Source organism: Saccostrea cucullata, unplaced genomic scaffold, assembly GCF_032062105.1.
Source record: "Saccostrea cucullata isolate Sc308-1 unplaced genomic scaffold, CSIRO_AGI_Scuc_v1 ctg1059, whole genome shotgun sequence".
Taxonomy (NCBI): Eukaryota; Metazoa; Mollusca; class Bivalvia; order Ostreida; family Ostreidae; genus Saccostrea; species Saccostrea cuccullata.
In genome coordinates this window covers 507,745-531,593 of record NW_026933409.1, presented here as the reverse complement: position 1 = coordinate 531,593, position 23,849 = coordinate 507,745, and the positions used below count along the sequence as shown (strand labels likewise).

Sequence of the window (23,849 nt, the reverse complement as noted above, 5' to 3'; positions counted from 1 at the left end):
TCAATCTTCAATATTTCGAGTTCCCTTGCCACTTTCATGTCTACTTCTATACGTGTACCTGAAAGAGAACATCAACGTATTTATTTTACCCAGAATAAAATTAGTATTATGTATATTATCGCTTTTTCTCATTTCAAACTACTTTTTCTATCAAGATGTATTAAAATCCCTGAATATGATGTTCATCGTTTTCTATAAAACACGTAATTGATATACCTAGCATCATACAGTTATAAACGATAAAACATTTTCTGTAAAATGCTAATGTAAAATTAAACACACCATCGGAATCTGCAAAATAAACCAAAAGCTATCCAACATGTTGAAGTCACGCCTATGAATCCAACTGCTATAAGAACTAGCATATAGGTCTCCAAAGCGTTATTGATATCTTATATATCAATGTGTCCATCCTTCAGGTTATCTAGTTATTTATTACGCTAGTTCTATCAGCCATGAAATAAAATATGCTTTCTCTAAAAGATTATTCCACAGTCTGCGAATGACAATGATATAAAGCATATCATATCATTAGAATAATAGTACAGTGTATTTTGTGAAAATTTTACATTATTTCTTTCATCATTTTCCGAAATTAATGCAGATGTAATACTTTTAATTATATAATAAATATTTATGAATATTTATATTCATGTATACTTAAAAGAGGATTTCTTCAAAGTCTGGATGAACTTCATCGCCATTTTTTTTTATATTTGAGTGTTAATGGGTTTTTTTCAGTTTCGCTTATCCACTTCCTAAAATACCCGTACGTGTGTATTTGATACTCTGGTGTTGTTTTAAATGACTATTTTGATGAAAATTCTTTTTGCCCTTTTGTAAATAAGACCATGCACTTTTTGAAAGTTGTTTCTCATTTTTAAAAATAAAATACATTCTTTTGCAGTAACATAGGTTGTCAGACTGAATTTTATATGGAATTAAATGATGGGTGTAAGACGCGGCCGGGAATTTAGAGTAAACATGCATAGGTGTTACTTTTTCAACTCTTTTTTTACATAATTTGACCATGTAGCTACTTACGTTTTAGGCTTATATATCTTTTGATACACACTGATTTGGCGTCACACCAATGTGTATCACTACTGCCAATACACATATTGCGACAGCCATGACCATGAAATCCAATATAACACGATGTAGAACAGTTTCGTCCAAAGTATCCAATGCAAGCTGAAATTATAGAAGGAGACTTATTTGAAGAAGAAAATGTTTAGATAAGTTAGTTATGTTTATTATCAAAGAAGAAGGTACAGTTTCAATACAAACCTTGCCCTGTGATTTTCGCAACTCTCCATATTGAATTAAGTACTAACAACTAACTAATTCTAACAACTGTTTAGAAACAAGTCAGCTAATGATAGGTCATATTTGCTAACAAGGTCATTATAGTAACCGTAAAATTTTTACAATTCGGAATACAATCGAGGTTGAAAAAATCCCTGTAACAAAAGTGCTATAGTCAGTAAAACATTCATATATGGTACACTCTGTGGAAAGCTTGAATTTCAAGTTCCCGGTAAACTTGAAATAAAAGTATATCTCAGAACATATAGAAATATAAAATTACTTAATTAATTGTTCATTCATAAACCACCGTTGATTTTACTGAAAGTTAAATTGAAACTTTAGGTTTGATAATTCAAAGGTTGATTACTACATCTTATATCTGGATCTACATCTGGATATTTTTTTAATGCAAACCTTGCTGAAGGGTAGGTTAATAAAACAGGTACACGGAGGCCAAAATGAAAAAAAAAATCTTTGTAAATTTCCCCTAAAGCGACCGAACCAATCAAATCGCGCCGACTGAAAAGTTTTCTTAATAAGATTATTCTGATATTTTTTTAGGTTTATTAACCGTTATAAAATTTATTTCATCAAAATGCATTTTATTAGAACAGCCAATTTTGTTCTGTGAATTTCAATCGTTTGTTGGAAAGAAAATGACGCCCATAACATATGGTAACAGAGAGTTAATTTGTGTTGTAAAACAACGGCGACATATCAGCCTTATGCCTTTAGCTTTTGAAACATTCTGTAAATAATTTTTTTCAGGGCCAAATAAGAATTACAATCTTAAAATTAAAATTAAGATACATACATGTACGTACATGTACTAAGCATCGTCAACTGTTATGCAAATTATCCAACGTTTCCAGCTGTCGTTGATTCCCGGGCATACCCTACTAATTAGACAGTGATTCCTTAAATATCCGTTTTATCATAGTTCTAATTTCATTAACCTTAAATTTTGCTTTAAACCGGCATTTGCATGAAATTCTGCCAAGCAATTGCTCCAATTCATTTTGCATAATTCTTGTTTTAAAATATATTTTAAGTCTTCTATCAGATAAAAAAAAAATTCACCTACCTACCGACCAAGCTTGAAATTTAAGGGTCGGGTTATGGAAAACAAAGATATTTGTAATGGTTGCCACAGACAGTTTCTTTGGTGCTAATTAATTGCACTTTATATATTCCTAGCTCAAAAATAGCTACTTATTGGAGTGAACCTTTATATATACTTTTATAACCTCCCTAGAATTAGGCTTTTTCTACGAGATAAAGGCCTGAGTCTCATCCATTCGGCTAATCCGAGTTCTGAGGGAGGGATACAAAACACTTTGTATTCTGTAGACGATGCATACCATAAATTCGCTAATTGATCTTGGGCCATTCACCTTCCATTCACCTTCACCTTTAAAATATATATCTACTTCTTACATTATTATGATACATTAAGACAAAAAACTGACAAAAATCCTTGATAAAAGCACAGGAGGTCCGTGTTTGCTCCAATTCTATTTTGTAGGGTTTAATGTTTTGAGCATTTCAGCTCGAATATTCTCTATCTCCACATATTTCATGATTGTCTGAAAGCTTCTAGAAACCAAATTGAATTTAATATACAAATCTCCTCTGCTTGATTTTTCAAGCAATATCCGAGAAAAAATTCTCACAACCACACTTATAGTGATTTTGTTGTAATGTGAACCGATGTTCCTCAATCAGATTTGGAATAATTGTAATCTTTGTAAAATTACAAAAAAATCTATTTAAAAGGGTTTAAATGATGAATCCATGGGAACTCTTACCGACAGCTGGATTGATTGATTAATTGATTGATTGATTGTATACTGTTTAACGTCCCTCTCCAGAATATTTCACTGATATGGAGACGTCACCATTGCCGGTGAAGGGCTGCAAATTTAGGCCTATGCTCGGCACTTATGGCTTTTAAGCAGGGAGGGATCTTTATCATGCCACACCTGCTATGACACAGGGCCTCGGTTTATACGGTCTCATCCGAAGGACTGCCCAATTTAGTCGCCTTTTACGACAAGCAAAGGGGTACTGAGGACCTATTCTAACCCGGATCCCCACGGGGTATTGTCAATATCAACTCGTGTGTTTTTAAATATCAACATCAACACACCCAAGTCAAGTGTGTGTAGTATAAGAAAGTTTTCAACAAAATAAGATTGCAGATGACCAATGACAAAATTATGTAGATTCTTTATTCAATTTTTATTCAAGAATACCTTCTATATTTTTGAAAATTTCTTTAAATTATCATGGTTGCATATGTTTTCTGGCTAGCCTAAAGAACGTTGTTATTCCTATATCAAATAATTTGATAAAATTTTGAAACTTGCATTTATATAAATAAACCTTAAAATGATATATGTGGTGATAACACACAGTATTCGAGCTCTAAAGTCCAGTAAACATAAAATAGTACGAGCAAAGCACACACATACCTCCAAAACATGAGAGATGGAATCAAGTTTCATTGGGGAGTGAGCATCCCCTGCTGACCGATCATACCCGCCGTCACATACTTTTATTTCATATATTTTGGCAACGTTCAAAATGGCGAAAGAATTTCAATATACTATGAAGAAATATGACTTATCTAAATTTTAATAATGACAATCTAAAATCTGTCTATCATACATTTTTTAATATACATTTGAAGTAATTTTTATTCATTTAATATTGCTAAATATTTAATAATCAAGGATTTGTGTTGGGTGTTTTTCTTGCAAGTGATAATCATACACAGAGTGAAATAAGTTCAACAAACACTATTATTTCTGTCTAGTTTAGGTTTTTCACACGGAAATCCAATAAAGCTTTGTACATCTTTTCTATTGAACCCGTATACTTCGTCAACCTCTTCGACCTGAACTGGAATACTTCTCCCCTTTTGACTATCCCCAGTCTTCACTTGAAAATCACTTATACTGCAAAATTGTAAATCAGAATTCGCTGGTTTTTGAGATTCTGTGTCCGTATTTCTTTGGTGTTCGTTGGAAATGCCTTGTCTTTTATCTATGCCGCGTTTCACTCTTTTTGCCATTTCTGAGTCCCCGGAATGTAATTTTTCACTGACATCAATGCAAGCTTTGCTACTTTCCCATGAATGTGATTCAAGATCATTTTCGTATATACACGACGAATCTAAATTAATCTTGCTGTAATTGCTATTAGAAGCAATTTCCAAAGGAACAGTCTTTCCATTACGGAAATCTAAGTGATTATAGTTATCCGAGTACCTATTATATACTTCATTTTCATATTGTCTTTGTGGCCGGCTTTGTCGCAGTACTTCCCTTGCTTCACTTCTATTATTTCTTTTCTCTCTATCTGGAAACTCTGATAGAGGTATTTCATCTGAAAATATGCAGTTCATGGTCAACGCCTTGATAAAGGGCCTAAAATGTTAATTTTTTTAAAGCCTTGTTTTGCAATTTCATTACATCTGCATCCAAAGTTGTTGTATTTAAAAAAATAAAATTAATTTCACTATCGATTTATTTCTCATATTTTCTTCTTTCATAATACATGTAATACTTTACCTCTGGTGTTGCTGTTTGTCTTTTTACCCCAATTTTGCTCTCTGTACCTAAATAATGCAATTGCTATTCTTAATTATGACTCTATTTGCTGTATATTATACTATATATATTTACTATATATATTACAATAAAACCTTAGTTACATTATATATTAAATATTTATTATTTCAATCCATACTTTCTTCTACGGCTGATAGAATTCAATATAGTTACTTACCACTTGCATCTGAAAAACAGTATCCAAACTACAGAGGTAATAGAGATTGACCCAAATGCTGTTAACACGATGTGGTTACCTTGAAACCTTCCTTCTCTGTCTTCTTAAGGAGTAAATTAGTAATACATTGTTATATGTAATAAAATATTCATATATATTGTTTGATGATTTATATATATTAAATGTTTATCGAAATTTCGGATTTTTACTACATATTCTAATTAAGGTTAAGCTAGTTTGTGTATGCAGGTGGATTGAGTTGGTGACCTCTTTCTTTGCTTTACTTTTGGCTATGACTTTTCATTGGATATTGTCTTAACAAGGTTAGCTTTATGTAGTGTTCCTTAAAAAGCCATTGTAATATAAGTTAAATTATCCTATTTGTTTTCTTATACAATTGTTTTCTCAAATACAATTTATCATTGAGTCAAATGCTGACTGACGTTTTTCATACCAATTGTTAGTACATTACTTATACACTGAATCGACGACGGATTTTTCCGTTATTTCCTGATCATGACAACGAGCACACGGTGGGTGTGACCAGTTGGCAGGGATGCTCACTCCTCCATGGCACCTGAAATGTCCGTGTTTGCTCTGCTCTTATTTTGTATATTGTTTAATTGACTTTGAGATTGAATACTGTTCGTTATCTCCATATCCTTCTTGTAACATAATGCTGTACATGATAAATAATAAAGCATGGAATAAATGTTAGTTAGACTGTATCGTGATCATTATAATGACCTTCAATAAATTCTCTTCTGCGCGGACATCAGAAAAAATTGGTCTCAAAAAGGAACAAAGACACCATTGCAACTAAGATCCGTTAAATTCCACAAATATTATGCAGTTTTGAGACAATACATGATGTGGGGGTGAAATGGGGTGCCTATTGCATGTATATTTAAATCAATTTCTAAGTTTAAGCATCCGTTTTAGTGTAACTAGAAAAGAAAAGAATTGTTTCCAAAAAAGCAATTAAAGCCATGGAAAACAATTTGAAATGGAAATTAAAATATATTTTTTTATATACAGTGCGTATTCCTAAAATGTCTTTGATGATGTCTACCATCGAAGCAAAACATTCGATTAATATACTGAATTCAATCTATCTCACTCCTTTCATTATGAAGGGGAGGGGTGTTACCCTCTAATTAGCAGTTTTACAAACATAAATCTCTCACCTACAACAGTTGTACTGAAGAGCCTGAACCCCTGAATAATTCCATAAAGCATATATGTCTTATAGAAATGATTTTCATTTGTTAGAACATTAAAACACGGGTAATATTTGCATTTACACTCGGCTATTCCCATATCAATAACATGACAGTTGGAATAGATAATCACAATACATGAATAGAGAAGAATTTCTTTCACATTTGGCTTATCCATCTTATAGAAAAACCTAGGTTAGAATCTATGTTTTATCTTATATTGACTTAATTAATGTTAACTTTGACGAGTCTGATAAATTGGCAAATAATTCGATGTCATTTTAACCTTAGCATTAGCTTTCTTCAACCTCAGATCAGAGGGTCTAATTTTCAGCAATAAAATAATATGGACTTGAAACATCAAGTCTTCCACCTGGTAGCGTAGTGAACTTTTTCATCTGGCAATATGTGTTAATGAAGAGAATATAAAAAAGTACACACTCTACATTTCATTGCATACTACGAGCCTAACTGAGAAAATTATATAACATTTTTCAAATACATATTCTGGTACTCATATTTGTACGAGTAAAGTCAGAATTTTTTGTGTTATTTTAGAATCATGGGAAGCCCTGATAAGACTACAACTACTAGTGTAAACATAACATTGGTCCTGTGTAATTTTTTTTAAATTAATGTACATTGACTGACTTCATTTGAAATCTTATGGAACGGCGATTATCAGTGGGAACGTATTGAATAATTCAAGATCTTGAATTATAAATCAAGAGAATGAATTGATAATCCATGGGAGCGAATAGTGTAATTCGAGATCTCAAATTAATTTTTGCTTTTTTGAAAAATTGACGTGTCCCTTCCGTTCGTGGCTTTTATTTTCTTAATTTAAATGTCTAGATTTTCTTCGTTTTTGCTCTCGTTCACATAATAAATTAAAAATGGCATTATCTATGTTTTATTTGTAAATAACTAAATTTTGACCTGCCCCGCGATGCGACCTTTGCGGTTTTTAAATCAAGATATTTAATCTTTTTTTTTTAGTTGAATTAGTTGAAAAAATATGTCATATGCGGATAACATATGACATAAAATTAAAAAAAATATATGAAAGAAGTATACTTTCCGAACAACTCTCATACATGCTGGACTTTTGTGAAAAGCGCTGACTTATACAGTCGACAGTTGAACCTACGTTATGTACGGAAATAAGGAATTGACAAACATAAGAAAACCTTAGAAATGGTAATAAATATGGTGTTAGCGGCACTGACTTGATGCACATGTACACAATCCACAGACGATGCTGAGAGACAGAATAATATAATTCAAAATACCTGTATTTGAAAGTTTAATCATTCCCTCAATGATTCAAATAAAGAAAGGAAACATTTCAGAGAGAAAACGTCGCACATTTTGGTTAAAGTGAAGATAAAAGGGTTAAAGATAGGGTATTTGCCGTTTTTTGCTAAACAAAGCAATGTTTGTTATTAAGATCCTTTGCTATTAATGCTAAATGCATGAAGATAATGCTGGTTAGAACAGAATATGTTCACATAGATTTACATCAAACTAAAAGTGCATAGTAATAAAGTAGTCAAGGGCGTAATGTAAACGCGGAGTCCACATGCTTCGTGTAGAATCGACTGCGATTGAAAGCATTCACAATCACAAATACAAACAAAAATCATCAACATTGCAATAGCCACAACTGATGAGAGAGAGAGGGAGAGCGTATCGCAAATTCAAACATTAAAAAATGTATACTTACTCTTTTCAAACGAACAATTCTCATTTCTCTCATTATCAGTATCATTTGTGCACAATTCGATCCTTCCAGTAAAACTAAATGAAATTTTGAACAACAAAAGCATAGGATCTTTTCTTTATTAAATTGAATTCTTTTGTATCTGTAAAAAAAGAATGCCATTTTGCATCGAAAATCTTTATTTTAGTACATTTATTGAATTTAATGTTGAAGCTTGTTTTTTGAAATTGCTGCAAATCTAATCCTCTATGCCCCGTTGAAAATAAGAATTATATAAGAACTATAATCGAACACGCTTATAATGATTTGCCTTTATAGCGAAGTGGTTTTCCTTCTTCATAACATAAAAATATATTGTAAAATCAACGAATATAAAGAATTAATTTTAAGATAAAGCAAAATAGTACGTCCTTTGCGATTCGTTATAAACTTGTTTTTACTACATTTTGAATTATAAGTCTATGATGCATTATGTACGCAGTAATTGAGTGTTATGGTGGTAACATTTTTTTCACTTGATTCACCAACGGAACATTTACAAACACATTTAAAAAAATAGTTTGATACACAGAATTGTCTATAGATCTTTCATTTTGCCTGATCATGATAATGGGCTCCAGTACACGGCGGGTGTGACCGGTCGAAAGGGAATGCTTACTCATTCATGGCACCTGATCCCAGCTCAGATGGTTTTAGAGATTTATTGATTCTGCTTAAAATTTGTTTTGATTTAGATTGAATACTCTTCGTTATCGTCAAATTTCATAAAATTACTTTTTTTTTTTATTTCGTGTTATAACTACACTTACATTAGGGTAAACACACTTACTTATTTCTGCATATGGTGTCATCTGTAAAAATAAAAATCATATAGAAGAACTAAAATCATGATGATGTTCAATTAAAAGCAGTATTTATGCTGAGAGATCGAACAAATAATAAATTAGAGTATAAATGATTCGAACTTTGGGAGAAATCTTGAATGTATCGGATAAATATATTCTATGAAATTTGATAGTACATTTAAAAAACAACAACATTTTTTTCATTCCTTAAAAGACAAAAAACCTACGAATGCATCCATAGACCCTGTCGCAGTGTTCGTCACTGGCACAGGAACAGGCACTCCGACAGCCATGACCGTAGTAGTTCTCCAAACAAAGACTTAGGCATTCTACTCCAAATGACCCAATACATGCTGTTTAAGTATATTAGTGAGTTAAACTTTTTACAGATTTTCAAAGAGGGGATAGTACTGTTTTTAACTCTGATGTCTAATTTCATGATCCTGAAAATTCATTGAAAATGTTGAGGGTATATAGTGATCGGGATGTTTGTCCGTCTGTATGTCCGTCCGTCTGTCTCTTACGCTTTAGAGTACACATCTATTATATCTGCAACTCCTTGTATACCTTAATTAAACTTTCACAGATTCTTTATTACATAGTGCCATTGTGCACATTTTTTTGGTTTCCCACAAAAACATGGACACTGCCATAATATTGAAGGGTACTCATCTTTTATCCGCAACTCCTCCTATCTCATTGAATAAAATATAATACTTTCAATTCTTTTTAATTACATATTACCAATGTGCAACTCTTATGTCTCCCCGAACAAAACATGGGTTTTGTTATTATGATGGTATGGGAGGCAGAGGTCATTTAGTTAGGTCTGTGGTCACTGTGCCTTTAGTTTTGTTGGCTCTTATTGCACGTCAAATTCTTTCTGAAAATACCAAATATTCCCAATTTTCTATTTTATGTATTGAATACCCTTAAACAATTGTTTGCACCTTTCAGACATTGACAGGAATGCTCGTAGACTTTTGACAAACTTTAAACTTTTTTACCACCTTCTCCAATTGTATATAAAAATACCTTTTTTATAAAATATTACCTCTGAACAATTTCATACTTAACATATTCAAATTCAATGCAAAACTAAAGGCATATGATATTGTTTGAATGCTTGAATACTGTTTATCTCCATACATTTCATTCCACAGAACCAGCTATTAGAACACATCGATTTATTTCTTGCACATAGTTAGAAATTGTATGCCTTGCATGATTAAGTTTCAAGGTAAATACGCACGTTCACATTTTCCAGTTACATTCCTATAGTCTGTGCAACATCTCCAGACACCTTTGTCACTAATAATTAGAAGAAAACGTGTTATCTTGAAATTTAGAGTAATATTGATGGAACCGACTATGCTACCTCAAATTTAACCTTAGTTGCTTTAACTTTAATCACACGTTTAGGAAACAGTTTTTACTCACCCATCCTTGCAAAATCCTTCTTGTAATATAACGCGAGGGATTATTACAACAAAAATAAAAAAGCAACATTTTGGTGAATATATCATCTCTGAGGTTTGTTTTAAATTGTTTGTAATATTCACAGGCTAAATAGAATAATTTCCTTGTATGATCTAAATTTGTTTCCTATTAATTACATGCGGACACAAAACTAATCATGAGTAATTTTGTTTTGTTTTTTATCCTTTCACAATTCTCTATTCTCCAAACAAAACAATTCACTAATACTATGGCACAGAAATTTATTTTGATTTGTTTGCTGGTCATCTTTAGCGTCACTGTCATGTGTCACTTCAATCTAAAAATAAAATTCCAGAGCAATGACAGTTATAATTAAATAATAACTAATAACTAACAAAATGTTGACCCAAAACAAGACCGACGAAATCCCTGCAACAGAAACCCATGCGCAAACAGCCGGCTCATTTCAAAAATATTTTTTAAATCATTAAATATAAAACAGTTTACCTGTAAAAATAATCATATTCACATAATTAGTTGATCTGTATCAATAAAACATTGTTTTTTTCAGTCTTACTTTCTACGAGGAGCATATATCACCTAAAAAAATCAAGACATTCTCTTGCTTTGCAAAATGTGAAAAAAGTGACAATGGGTACTTCAATTTCAGCATGATGATAGAAAACGAAATAACATTTAATCGTATGTTGATCTGTACGTATTTCAACAAAACGTACCCACCTTTGAGTGACGTTGCTAGAAAACGTTGCAGAATCGATGTTGATTGTTGTATGAAAAAGTAAATTCACATATGACAAAAAATGATAAACTTGGGTAGTATTTTGAAGAAAAGGTAACACACAAACAGGTGAAGACATGTTGACGGCATACACGGTTAGTTAACGGATTTATTCTCTACATATTGCATTTTTTTTGCCGAGTTTCCCTCCAGTGTTTACTTTCCCACATAACCAATGCTTAAAATGGCTCCACGTGACGTTTCATAAAAATGAGATGTAAAACTGAAACCAAAACGGCGATTAAGATTTATGTACATTGACCTGTATCAAGCTCATTACACGAACTTTCGTAAATCTGTTAACTTATAGTGAACACGTTGGAATTCCCCGAAATACATTTCTACAGGAAAATAAACTCTCAATTGCCAGATATTGATCATCAGGCGATTGACTCTCCATTGTCACACTTCACAGCATAACTTTTTTTTTTAACAGCCCGACTTCTCTTGAAAAGCATAACAAAACACAATTAACTACTCTAGTCATTAAAAAATGTGTAAATACTGAAATGCAATAAAAATTACGTGTCTGAAAGAGGAACGAATGCATGCATGGGAAAATGTATATAACAACATGTGAAAAGTGTTGTTACACTTTGCATTTTATTACGAGTGTTTATATTTGATGGAGACAAGAACGAAAGTGTCAAAAGTGTAAAATTCCTGATCATTTAATAAAACGGTTATTGACTTTTGAATTCGGTCTACTCGTGACTATATATACGGACCTGCTCAAGTATTGGTTGACCGAGACCGATGGCCTTGGTCAACTAAAACCTGAGCAGGTCCGTATAATCACGAGTAGACCTCATCAAAAGTCAATAATTGTATTATGTTTTCTTTGCATTTTTCATTTGTCAAGCACTTTCTAAAAACGCAGCATAACAGTAAAAATCAAAGTTAATCTTTTTTTCTCGATTTGACTTGCATATTTTATTACTTTCTAAAACAAAGATGAGAAAATAAACTTCGTCCTTACGGGAAATGAACTCCTAGCATTAGAAGAACAATTTGAATTTATAAATCGTTTTACTGTATAAAGGTTTGCATCTCGAGGAAAAAGCAATCCAATGATAGGTAGAAGTTAAAATATTTAGAATCAAAGAATGATTTATACGAATCTATCGGTCATAGTACAAAAAGTAATGCATAGCGTTATGTTTGTGCATATACTAGTAGTTAACTCTGTCCGATGCCCCATGACAACGCACTTTGAAAAAATTACGCACTTTGACAATTATTTTCAAAGAGCGTTAAAATTGGGGCAAATTCGACGACTTTGAAAAATATTTTCATATTGCATTACATTTGAGACACAATCAACGCACTTTGAAAAAAAATTTAAAATGCGTTAAGAGCGTACATCTTCATTTTTACCATGCAGACATTTAACGCACTTTGAAAAAAAATATGTATAAAACAAAATTTCTACTCTTAGATTTCAGTAATTGAGAGAAGATTTTCAAGAATATTGACCAAGCCATACAAATTTTTTTCAAAGTGTGTTAATATGGTCGATATCAACGCACTTTATAGAGAAATTTTATTTTTTCAAAGTGCGTTGATTTGGTCCCAAATTTAACGCACTTTGAAAACGTTTTTCAAAGTGTGTTATTTTTGAAAGTGCGTTGTAACAAGCCCCATATTTAATTAATTACAATCGACCGAATGTCAATCAAAAGATGTCAAATCTATAAACAATGCTTTAGATATGCTTGATGAAAGAGGGAGAAGAGAATGGGAAAGAGACCTTTTGAGTCGCAAATTCAATAATTAACAAATACAGCTGTATATATACTTACTGTTTCTAAACGAGGATTTTTCATTTCTCTTATTATCAAGATTATCTACACACAATTCTATCTTTCCGGTAAAACTAAAAGAAATACAATGTATTAAATAACTAAATCATTGCATCTTATCTTTTTAAAATCAAATTCGTCTTTATGATAAATTCAATATAAAATCTTTATTTAAGTGGATATCTTGAATACAGTTACTCTTTAATTCAGTCATTTTTTGATTTTTTTTTATTAATTAAGGGCCCTCTTTACACCAGTGAAAAATATTTTTTAGACATATATATATTCTATAAAGGTTTTAATTTTGAGCTTCTTTCATTAATTTTCACTATATGGTACGTGAAGAATCCAACACAACACGTTATCAGTGAAAAGAAATCACTGTTTTTATTACGTAGTAAGTACATGTAAATAACATGATCAATCAATATATCTTGGCCTTTTAAAATGTTAAGAATACTTGAATTGATTACAAATTGTGTTACATATTGTGAATTTATATTTTTTAGAATCTAGACCTAAGGGAAGATCACTCTAAAAATCACGCAAAAAATACCATAGAATTTAATGTACAATGTATAGAGGGTTCTTAAACATACTAAAGATTTTGAAGTCCTTTTTCAATATTCCCGAATATTTTAAAATCCTGTGACAATTAGAATTTAATTAAATTTCAATGGACAGAGTACAAGGTAGGAAACGTGCCCCTTATTTGATATAAAAATCAGAACACTGGTGAAATCATGATAATTTATAATTAAGAATTTAAAAAATGCTTGCTTTAAAACCAGTACTAATTGCATTCAAATCTTATATGGAATTCACTAGCGGATTCAGAAGTTGGTCATTTCCCAAAATTTTCTCATTTTGTTTGAATTTCAACAAATACTTTTCTTTTCGGAAAACAGATCACAACAACAGATTTTATCAAATATTTTTTAAAAACAACATTTGTCAGATACATTTTTCTCCTTTTACAAATAAATTTATTTCAATAAAATACAGTGAATAGCCAAAGGAGAAAAATGTACTTACTTGGGCTCACATATTTTAAGAATGGGACGGGCCCAAAAATCAATGGAAATTGGATGTTAACATGGTGCCCCTACCAAAAGTAAAGATATATATCCTACATATTACCTTCCTTTTGTTTGGTAAAACTAGAATTCCATTAGGGTTCACATATTAGTGATTCAAATTAATGCATGCAAAAATTACAGTAAATTTATTTATTTATTTATTTATTTATTTATTTTTGTCAATCTACTGGGGGCCGTTTCACATCATCCTTAGAACACTTTTAATGAATGGGTAACCACACTTACTTATTTCTGCATATGGCATCAGCTGTAAAAAAGATTATGATATAGAAAATTAAATTGTATGATATTCAATAAAAAGCAACATTGATACTAAAATTTTTTTAGAAAGGCATTTTTTCATTACTTATGAAATAAATCTTACGAAGGCATCCATAGACCCTGTCGCAGTGTTCTCCGCTGTCACAGAAACAGAGAAGCCGACAACCATGACCGTAGTAGCCCTTGAAACAAAGATCGGAACACTCTACTCCAAATGACCCAATGCATGCTGTTTAAGTATAATGTATGAGAACAAATGTAATTTATATGATATGGAAAGAATAATCACATTTCACAGAATAATGCACTCTTATACAGCTTATACACAAGTATGATATTTAAGTATGTACAAACATGTCTTGGTTGGATTTCAGTTTTTCTTAGCTCTACTGGTCAGAGACCAAAAGAGCTTATGCGATAGTAAGGTGTCCGTCGTCCGTCCGTCTGTCTACCTGTCTAGCTGTCCGTCTGTCTGTAAACAATTTTTCAAAACGCTACTCTTCCTACAGTTTTGGTCTGATTTTAATATTACTTGGCACAAAAGTAGACTACACTAAAATACATTATAAATTGCAACGGTTTTTTATTTCGATAAACGGTGTTGCCATGGTTACTAAAAAAGAATTTCCTGTAAAACTCCTTTAAAATGCTACTCCTCCTACAGTTTTGATCTGATTTCAATATAACTTGGCACATAAGTACACTACACTGAGATACATAAAACAATGCATCGGTTTTTGATTTCGTTGAACGGTGTTGCCATGGTTACTAAAAATAAAATTTCTGTGAAAATCCTTGAAAACGCTACTCCTACAGCAGTTTTGGTCTGATTTCAATATTATTTGGCACACACGTAGACTACACTAACATACATAAAATAGTGCATCGGTTTAATATGAATTCGATGAACAGTATTGCCATGGTACTTAAAATAGAATTTTCTGTGAAAATCCTTTAAAACGCTACTCCTACAGTTTTGGTCTGATGGCAATGGCTTCTTTTCTCATCCTTTGTTATAAGTACAAACCAGTAGTGTTACAGTCTCGACAGAGACTTCTGGTTTGTTCTGTAATTGGTTTTCAAAGTCACTTATCACTCTAAATATAAAAAGCTAACTTAATTTGATCGACACTAGGGAATATATATGCTCTTATATGTTTTCAAAAAATCTGTTAGAATGATGAATATGAAAGGAAATGTCCGGAAATAGATTAACAGGAAGTGCAATTTCAGAAAAGATCACCACTTTAACAATAAATAGTGTTATTGGACAAAAATCATTAATGCATCTGATGTATAATATTTAAAAAATAACATGCTTTCTTTGGTTGTTAGTACAGGGATTAATGTCGCAACTGTTGCAGAAAAAAAACATAACCTGCGTAAGCGGGTCATATAATTTTTTTTTTCTGCACTAGCTGCGACGTTAATTCCCGTACAAGCAAACAAAGAGTGCCATTGTGCATCTCTTAATTTACTTTTTCATCAGACACATTTATATCTTTCCCATCACAAAACATTGGCACTGCCATAATATTGAAGGGTACTCATCTTTTATCCACAACTCCTCCTATCTCACTGAATACTTTAAAATGTGATAATTCTTTCAATTTATTTAATTACATATTACCATTGTGCCACTTTTATTTTATTATTTTTTTTATCTGACACTTATTCTGTGTCTCTCAGAACAAAACAAGGACTTTGGCATTAAAATGATGTGGGAAGCTGAGATCGTTTAGTATTCTCAGTGGTAACAGTACCTCTAGTTTTGTTTACTCTTATTGCACATCAAATTCATTCTGAAAATACCAAATATTCCTTACTCTCTGTTTGATGTATTGAATATTTTTAAGCAATTGCTTTACACCTTCTAGACATTGACAAGAATGCTCGTTGACTTTTGACAAACTTTAAATTTTTTTCACACCTTCTCCTATTGTATATAAAAAAATACCTCTGAACAATTTCATACTTAATATATTCAAATTTAATGCAAAAATAAAGGCATATAATATTGTTTGAATGCTCGAATACTGTGTATTTCCATACATTTCATTCCAAAGAATCAGCTATGAGATCCAATCTATTTTTTTCTTGCACAAGGTTAAAAATTTTATGTCTTGCATGATTACTTTTTATGGTAAATACGCACGTTTGCAATATCCAGTTACATTCCTATAGTCTGTGCAACATTTCCAGATACCTGTGTTACTAAATAGAAGAAAAACTGTGTTATCTTGAAATGTATAGTAATAATGATGGAACCCGACTATGCTACCTCAAATTTAACCTTAGTTGCTTTAACTTCGATCACACGTTTATGAAGCACTTTTAACTCACCCGTCCTTGCAATATCCTTCTTGTAATATAACACGAGGGATTATTACAACAAAAATAAAAAAGCAACATTTTGGTGAATATATCATCTCTGGGGTTTGTTTTAAATTGTTTGTAATTTTCACAGGCTAGATAGAATAATTTCCTTGTATGATCTAAATTTGTTTCCTATTAATTACATGAGGACACAAAACTAGTCACGAGTAATTTTGTTTTGTTTTTATCCTTTCACAATTCTCTATTCTCCAAACAAAACAATTCACTAATACTATAGCACAGTAATTTATTTTGATTTGTTTGCTGGTCATCTTTAGCATCACTGTCATGTGTCTCTTCAGTCTAAAAATAAAATTCTATAGCAATGAAAGTTAAATTATAACTAATAACTAACAAAATGTTGACCCAAAACAAGGCCGACGAAATCCCTGCAACAAAAACCCATGCGGAAACAGCCCGACTCATTTCAAAAATGTTTTTAAAATCATTAAATATAAAACAGTTTACATGTAAAAATAATCACATTCACATAATTTGTTGATCTGTATCAATAAAACATTGTTTTTGAGTCTTACCTTTTTACGAGGAGCATATACCACCTAAAATAAAATCAAGACATTCTCTTGCTTCGCAAAATGTGAAAAAATGACAATAGGTACTTCAGTTTCAGCTTGATGATAGAAAATGAACTAACATTATATCGTTTGTTGACCTGTACGTATTTCAACAAAACGTACCCACTTTTGAGTGACGTTGCTAGTTAAAGATAATTTACCTCAGAGAGGAGAGATAACTCCGTAAACTATATATATTAAATGTTTATCCAACATAACAAAATCTGTCTATTCTACTGCTAGATTAGGTATATGTATGTGTGTAAGCATTGTAACACTCAAGAAATTTGAGGAGACCTCATATTTAAATTTAAATTCCTCTAAAGACCTACGATTCTAGAATAGTAAGAGAAGAAAAAAAATAAGAACTCTGTAGAATCACTGAATTTAACCGCATTGGAAATAACTTTGAGGATTTAAAAAGTGCCTATTCTCAAAAACTCAGTAAAACATTTTAACTGAAAAACTGTAAAATCTTTTATTGATGGAATCAGGCCCCGTGAAAGAGAAAACATTCTCTGTCAATCACTATCACAAACCTTTCATTTAATCTGGTAAACGAAAAAGAAACATCAGTATAAAATGCAAAAAAGGAATAATAACAAAAAATAATGATTCATATGAAGTACCCATAAACGTAAGACATACATAATTTACGTATGAACTATTTCTAAAACGAGGTAAATTATTGACAAGCAAGTATATGAAACAAGAATACATTGTATCAGCAGTCTCATCATCATTTTGTATGTTCCATGGTCGTTACAATGACCTTGTCAGCAAATACAATTTAATATTGAGTCAAATGCTAACCAATACTAATTGTTAGTCCATTATTTATACACTGAATTGGCGACGGATTTTTTCCGTTATTTCCTGATCATGACAAGGAGCACACGGCGGGTGTGACCGGTCGGCAGGGGATGCTCACTCCTCCATGGCACCTGATCCCACCTCTGATGTTTCGGGGGTCCTTGTTTGCTCTGCTCTTATTTTGTATTGTTTCATGGACTTTGAGATTGATTAACTTAACAGTTCTTGACAAAGATGACCCAAAGGACCAAGCTACTTCATAACTTTACATTCGGAACTCTCTGGATTTCTTTACACAACATACACTTCGAGTTATTTCTATATTCCTTCTAACTCCCCTGTATTTTCTTAGCTACATTGCCCCGAAATTCTATTCTTAAACCAGCTCATGCAATGCCTCAATCGGCATCTTCACCATATTGTATAGAGTCTCCCCTCTCCAGTAAAGGTCATAAATGTTCCGTTGCGCCAAAACTCCAGTAGGTCAACACAACCCCAACACCCACCCCCTACCCCCGTTTCTTTACCTATATGTGTATAAAATACACTTCACAAAACAATTGCAACTTTATCACACTCCAGCCTCGATAAAAAAAATTTAAGAATTTAGCAAAATAAATCACTCGACCTTCCTTTCAGTGTTTAAAAATTGCTACGGCGCTAGCTCACCTATCTTTTTTAAAAGCTAAACTTTTTAACTTAAAGTGGGCAAGTTGTAAGATACCCGAAATACATTTATACAGGAAAATAAACTCTCAAGATATTGATCATCAGCCAATTGACTGTGCATATGTGATGTGTCAAGCACTTTCTAAAAACTGAACATAGCAGTAAAAATCAAAGCTTATCTATTTTCGATTTGACTTGCATATTTTTATTGCAGCCCGGGGGACCGGGCTGCTCTATACATAAAAGTTTAAGTGTTGGTGTATGGGGATTGGGGTGGGAGTAGTTATTTAGAATTAAAGGTTTTCTAAACATTGAAAAGATTGTCCATCAGAATTTCATTTCCCTTTATAAATTAAGAAATACATAATATATTTACTTCCAGAAAGTGAATCTGTAAAAATATGTATGTTTTTCATATTTAATATATAAAGTTGCTTATCATTTACTATCGAAAAAACGACAGGTCCCTTTTTTTTAGAACATCGAATTTGTACTTCTCGAATAAAAACGTACTCTGCACAGTTAGCGTTTTATATTCTAAAACAAAATTAATACATTTTTGAATATAGGTGATGCATGTGTCTAACTTCAATTTATATTTTATGCAGCCAACATTTACTTGAGGAATTGATCAAGTTTAAATGGGTTTCATTTCTGTTTGATTTTTATCCGACTATAAGTTTTCAAAATATTCGCAACTATCGTTTCCATCAATGAGACGCATGCCTTTTCACACATATCGAAGTGGTTCGATAATCAAGACTCATTTCTATTGTTTACTTTATATATTTCCCGGGAGACATTTGATGGTTACATCAATGTTTTCTTGTTGTTTTCTGAAACAAAAATGAGCAAATAAACTTCATTCCTACGGGAAGTGAACTTCCAAATAGAACCCCTAGCATTAGCAGAACAATTTGAATTTATAAATCGTTTTACTGTATAAATGTTTGCATATCGAGGTAATTTATATAAAAGCAAACTTAATTAGAGATTAACATATTTAGAATAAAAGAATGATTTATACGAATCTACGTACATGTATCTGTCATAGTACACAAAGTATTGCAGAGTGTTATGTTTGTGGAGATTGATAAATCTGCCGGATCCTCATAACAATTAAAATCTACCAAAGTCGATCAAAAATCAAACAAAAATTGTAAACAATGCTAAAGCTATACTTGATGAGAGAAAAGAGAATGAGAAAGAGAAAGTTGCCTTATTTATGCAGCAATATACCTTCATCACCTGCATACGGAGTATATATATCTCAGTTGATTGCGCAAGAGCATGCTCTACGTATGAATAATTCCTAAAACGAGGTAAATTATTGACAAGCAAGTTGATGAAACAATAGTATCAGCATTGTTGTTTGGAGTCATCATTTCGTAAGTTCTATGGTCGATACAATGACTTTGTCGGCAAATATAATTTATCATTGAGTCAAATGCTGACTGACGTTTTTCATAACAATTGTTAGTCAATTATTTTTACACTGAATTGACGTCGGATTTTTTCCGTTATTTCACGATCATGACAATGAGCACACAGTGGGTGTGACCGGTCAGCAGGGGATGCTCACGCCTCCATGGCACCTTATCCCACCTCTGATGCATCGAAGGTCCATGTTTGCTCTGCTCTTGTTTTGTATTGTTTTATGGACTTTGTAATGAAGTTCTTTTGGATTTTGTGCAGGCAGTAGAGAAAACGATAAGCCGTAGAATAAACAACTTTGAGACTGAATGCTTCTCAAGCTCTCCTTGATATATCGTAATGACGTATGAATGGAAATTACCATTGTTAATTGACAATACGCGTCGACACTAAGGAGCATTAAGCAGTGAGAGTTCTTTTTTGCCCAGAATCTAAGCATCTAATTGACATAAACATATTTAGTCTAAATATTACATGTTGATTATTTGATTAATTGCATGTATATATTTTATATATCTTTTTAGCGAGGATGTACAAATCACAGATTAAGATTGATTTATATGCTTTATTGTGAAATATCTTATATTTTTTTCAATTTGAATTCATATCAACATCTGTGGAATCAAGTGAGTCACATTTCATGTTAAGCAAACTAGTGTTTGAACAAATCTCATCCACTGTGTGGTCTGTTGCAATGTATGCGTCAGATTGAACATTATCACTGCTGGCTTCCTTTTTATTTGTTGTAGAACTGTGTCCCTTTTGCATATCTTTCGTATTTATGTTCATGAAGTCTGACCCTGAAACCAGCAAAGTTTCGTCAATACCAAGTGAAATATAGCTATCCCTTTCTTTATATTCTCCAAGCTTGAGGTTTTTGTAAGGATGTGATGTCATTGCTTTCAATTTGTTGTAGTTTTCATCGGTCACAGGTCTTTTAGGAATGGTAGACTTTCTATAAAAATCTAAGTGGTTATAATCGTCAGAGTATCTATCAAATCGTCTGTTTCCATCTAAAAGCGACTGAGACCTTCGAAGCTTGGTTCTCGAGTTCTGTTGAAACTTTGCAGAAGGAAGGGTTTTAGTCGAGTTCTGTTGAGAATTAGTGGAAAGTGTTTTAGTAGGAAAAGTGCTTCTCTCGATTCGATCATAATCAGATGAATTTCTTGATGATTCTCTGTCTGGGTCTATGAATTGTGACTCACTATATCTATATCCAGAATGTTCATTTACTGAAATATGAATTTAAAAATATACAAGAGACATTTATATAGAGGAATTACAAGATATGAGATTCTTATCATTGACATAATTGAATTGCTCTGTTCTTTGAATATAAGAAACCTAAATACAAGATCCGTAGAATTCTGAAACAAAGTTTTGTCTCATTATGAGGTCATTATATCCTAAAACAATGATTAATTTAAACATATATATCTACATATATATATTTAATACTTTCTACATTCTTTTAAAATATCAGTAATTTATTAAATGCTAATTCTAAACAGGATATATAATGTTTGTGTAGATGTTCTGGCTGTCCGATGGTGGCATTGAATGCAACTAAACACAAAATGGAAGAATTTAATCGCGTAAGTAATTGAAACGTTGTTGTAATATACATGGATTTGTATTGCTATAAAAAAATAAAATTGTGCTTAATAATATGAATTAGTCTAGCTACTACATTTTTATGCTTAAACTGAGTTACTGAATTGTTATAGGAATTTAAATATGCAGGACATCATTTGGTTTTTCTTCAAACATATTTGTCAATTTCTGTATCCATGTGATTATTTTAGTAATTGAAAACGAAAAAAACCGCGTGCGTTTCTAAACATTTTATTTGAGATATTTTGTACATGTATATTCCTACAGCAGTTTTTACCTTCAATAATTTGGTTCCCCTTGTCACTTTCATGTCCACTTCTATCCGTATACCTGAAAGAGAACATCAAGGTATCTATTTCACTTCAAAGAAATTTGGCATTGGATATTTTTTCTTTTTTTTTTTTTTTTTTTTTTTTGCTAAGTTTAAATTACTTTGGTTTAAAAAGATGTATTTAAATCCCTGAATATGATGTTCAACGTTTTCCGTATAACAAACAATTAGTATACCTAGCATCATAGGATGATATACACTCATAAAATTTCGGTAAAAAGCTTTAGTAAAATTTAACATACCATTGGAATCTGCAAAATAAACCCAACATTATCCAAAATACTGATGCCACGCATATGGATCCAACTGCTGTAAGAACTAACGTGTAGCTTTCCAACGCGTTATTATTTTCACATGTATCAATCTCTCCATCTTCCAGGTTATCTAATTATTAATTACGCTAGTTCTATCATCCATGCAATATATGCCTGGTACTACATGTTAATGGCAATGTTATAATATATCGCGTAAAATGTAAAAATATGAGAAATTTAAACAGCATTGCAGTTGTTGACTAGTGGACGACTCGACGATTTTTTCCAGTCGTGTTAATTAATAAAAATAATAACAAAGTTAACATTCTTTGTCAAAAATGCCATGATCATATGTAAAATGTCCAAGGAAATATGAAAAATAAACAATTATTGAAGAATAAATCATGAGCAATTTATATAGAGACTGAATCTTGACTTATGTTTTTTGTACATTATTTTTAGAATGATTACTTTCTGCAAAGCTGCTGAAACAGCTTGATAATTTTTTCTTATTAGTTTTATTTTATTTTTTTATTATTATCAAATTGTATTGTAAAACATATAATAAAGTTACGCACATATTTGATCATGGTATTGCAGTCTATCTTTTTTCACGCAACCTGACTTGGAATCACACCAATGTGTGTCACTACTACAATTACACGTCTTTCGACAACCATGGCCATAATATCCGAAGAAGCAAGGTCTAGTACATTTTTGTCCAAAAAACCCAATACAAGCTGAAAAAAACATAGAATCAAAGTTGATTTATTTAATCTTTTTTTTAAATACGAATTTTTACCATAGACTAAAAAGCCAATGATGCAAAATGAACGTACGTTTGCATGAACCTGAGTTTGTTCTATAGTAATCTGCACAGCACCCATTCTTTCCAGTAACACTAAAATATATAAACAGCTCAAATAAAGATAAGAATGGTATTTTAACGTAGCTTTGTAGATATTTACAGTTCTGTTTTGATAAATTTCCTTTAATTTTAATTATGACTGGGATTATTCACAGTCTGTCATGCTGTATTCTCCATTGTTCTCTCCGGGTATGCCCTATTCAGTCTGCGTTTGCGCGGGGTCAAATTTAATGTCATATTTTAAAAAAAATGTGTTTTATAATAGCTATTGACCAACAATTTTTTTTTGTAATTGTAGCTATTTTTCAGAAGTTTTTAAAATTATAGCTCATTCATGGTTTCCCTAAGGAGGATGAGAAGAAATATAAAACAATATTCCAATGTGTTTACAAACAAAATCCTGATAAATCAGATATAAATGCAAAAATCATTTTGACAAAATTATATTCAATGTTCATGATAATTTATCCAAAGTAACAAAGTGTCAAAAGAAGTAAGGATTACTATACATTAAAAAAAACTTACTTATTTTTGCATATGGTCTCATCTGCATAGGAATAAAAGATGAAAAGCAGTACATAAACGATAAAACCAAACATGATCGTGGGAGCAGTTCTGTCAA

The 23,849-nt window shown here is 31.7% G+C and overlaps 3 protein-coding genes across 7 annotated transcripts; all 3 read right to left on the bottom strand.

Annotated features, from left to right (window-relative positions):
- On the bottom strand, positions 1–23,849 carry LOC134238289 (uncharacterized). Its single transcript, XM_062720417.1, has 5 exons — positions 23,753–23,849; positions 23,199–23,260; positions 22,938–23,099; positions 22,348–22,489; positions 1–58 (listed from the first exon to the last, which is right to left on the bottom strand). The coding sequence occupies exons 1-5, from the start codon at positions 23,824–23,826 to the stop codon at positions 1–3; spliced, it is 498 nt and encodes a 165-aa protein (XP_062576401.1). The 5' UTR covers positions 23,827–23,849.
- On the bottom strand, positions 4,062–16,989 carry LOC134238271 (uncharacterized). 5 transcript variants are annotated; one of them, XM_062720396.1, is made up of 8 exons: positions 16,637–16,989; positions 16,449–16,507; positions 14,397–14,522; positions 8,876–8,897; positions 8,050–8,123; positions 5,104–5,206; positions 4,887–4,933; positions 4,062–4,701 (listed from the first exon to the last, which is right to left on the bottom strand). In XM_062720396.1, the coding sequence occupies exons 1-8, from the start codon at positions 16,720–16,722 to the stop codon at positions 4,103–4,105; spliced, it is 1,116 nt and encodes a 371-aa protein (XP_062576380.1). In that variant the 5' UTR covers positions 16,723–16,989; the 3' UTR covers positions 4,062–4,102. The 5 variants fall into 5 exon arrangements, with proteins under 5 accessions (XP_062576380.1, XP_062576382.1, XP_062576379.1 ...); XM_062720398.1 differs by having other exon boundaries at positions 5,104–5,203; XM_062720395.1 differs by lacking the exons at positions 14,397–14,522; positions 16,449–16,507 and adding exons at positions 9,119–9,244; positions 10,144–10,202.
- LOC134238284 (uncharacterized) lies at positions 20,726–22,118 on the bottom strand. Its single transcript, XM_062720413.1, has 2 exons — positions 22,052–22,118; positions 20,726–21,392 (listed from the first exon to the last, which is right to left on the bottom strand). Exons 1-2 carry the CDS (start codon positions 22,116–22,118, stop codon positions 20,752–20,754), a joined length of 708 nt encoding a protein of 235 aa, XP_062576397.1. The 3' UTR covers positions 20,726–20,751.

What these genes read in the sequence shown, in the direction of transcription:
- LOC134238271 (XM_062720396.1), bottom strand. Translation starts at nt 16,722, where the DNA reads ATGATATATTCACCAAAATGTTGCTTTTTTATTTTTGTTGTAATAATC. An exon ending in GAAGGATATTGCAAGGACGG is followed by an intron (nt 16,508 to 16,636) that starts GTGAGTTAAAAG and finishes TCTTCTATTTAG; the next exon opens with TAACACAGGTATCTGGAAAT. An exon ending in TGTAACTGGATATTGCAAAC is followed by an intron (nt 14,523 to 16,448) that starts GTGCGTATTTAC and finishes ATACTTAAACAG; the next exon opens with CATGCATTGGGTCATTTGGA.
- LOC134238284 (XM_062720413.1), bottom strand. Translation starts at nt 22,118, where the DNA reads ATGTTCTCTTTCAGGTATACGGATAGAAGTGGACATGAAAGTGACAAG. An exon ending in GGGGAACCAAATTATTGAAG is followed by an intron (nt 21,393 to 22,051) that starts GTAAAAACTGCT and finishes TTCATATTTCAG; the next exon opens with TAAATGAACATTCTGGATAT.
- LOC134238289 (XM_062720417.1), bottom strand. Translation starts at nt 23,826, where the DNA reads ATGTTTGGTTTTATCGTTTATGTACTGCTTTTCATCTTTTATTCCTAT. An exon ending in AAACTCAGGTTCATGCAAAC is followed by an intron (nt 23,100 to 23,198) that starts GTACGTTCATTT and finishes TGTTTTTTTCAG; the next exon opens with CTTGTATTGGGTTTTTTGGA. An exon ending in GCAATACCATGATCAAATAT is followed by an intron (nt 22,490 to 22,937) that starts GTGCGTAACTTT and finishes ATTAATAATTAG; the next exon opens with ATAACCTGGAAGATGGAGAG.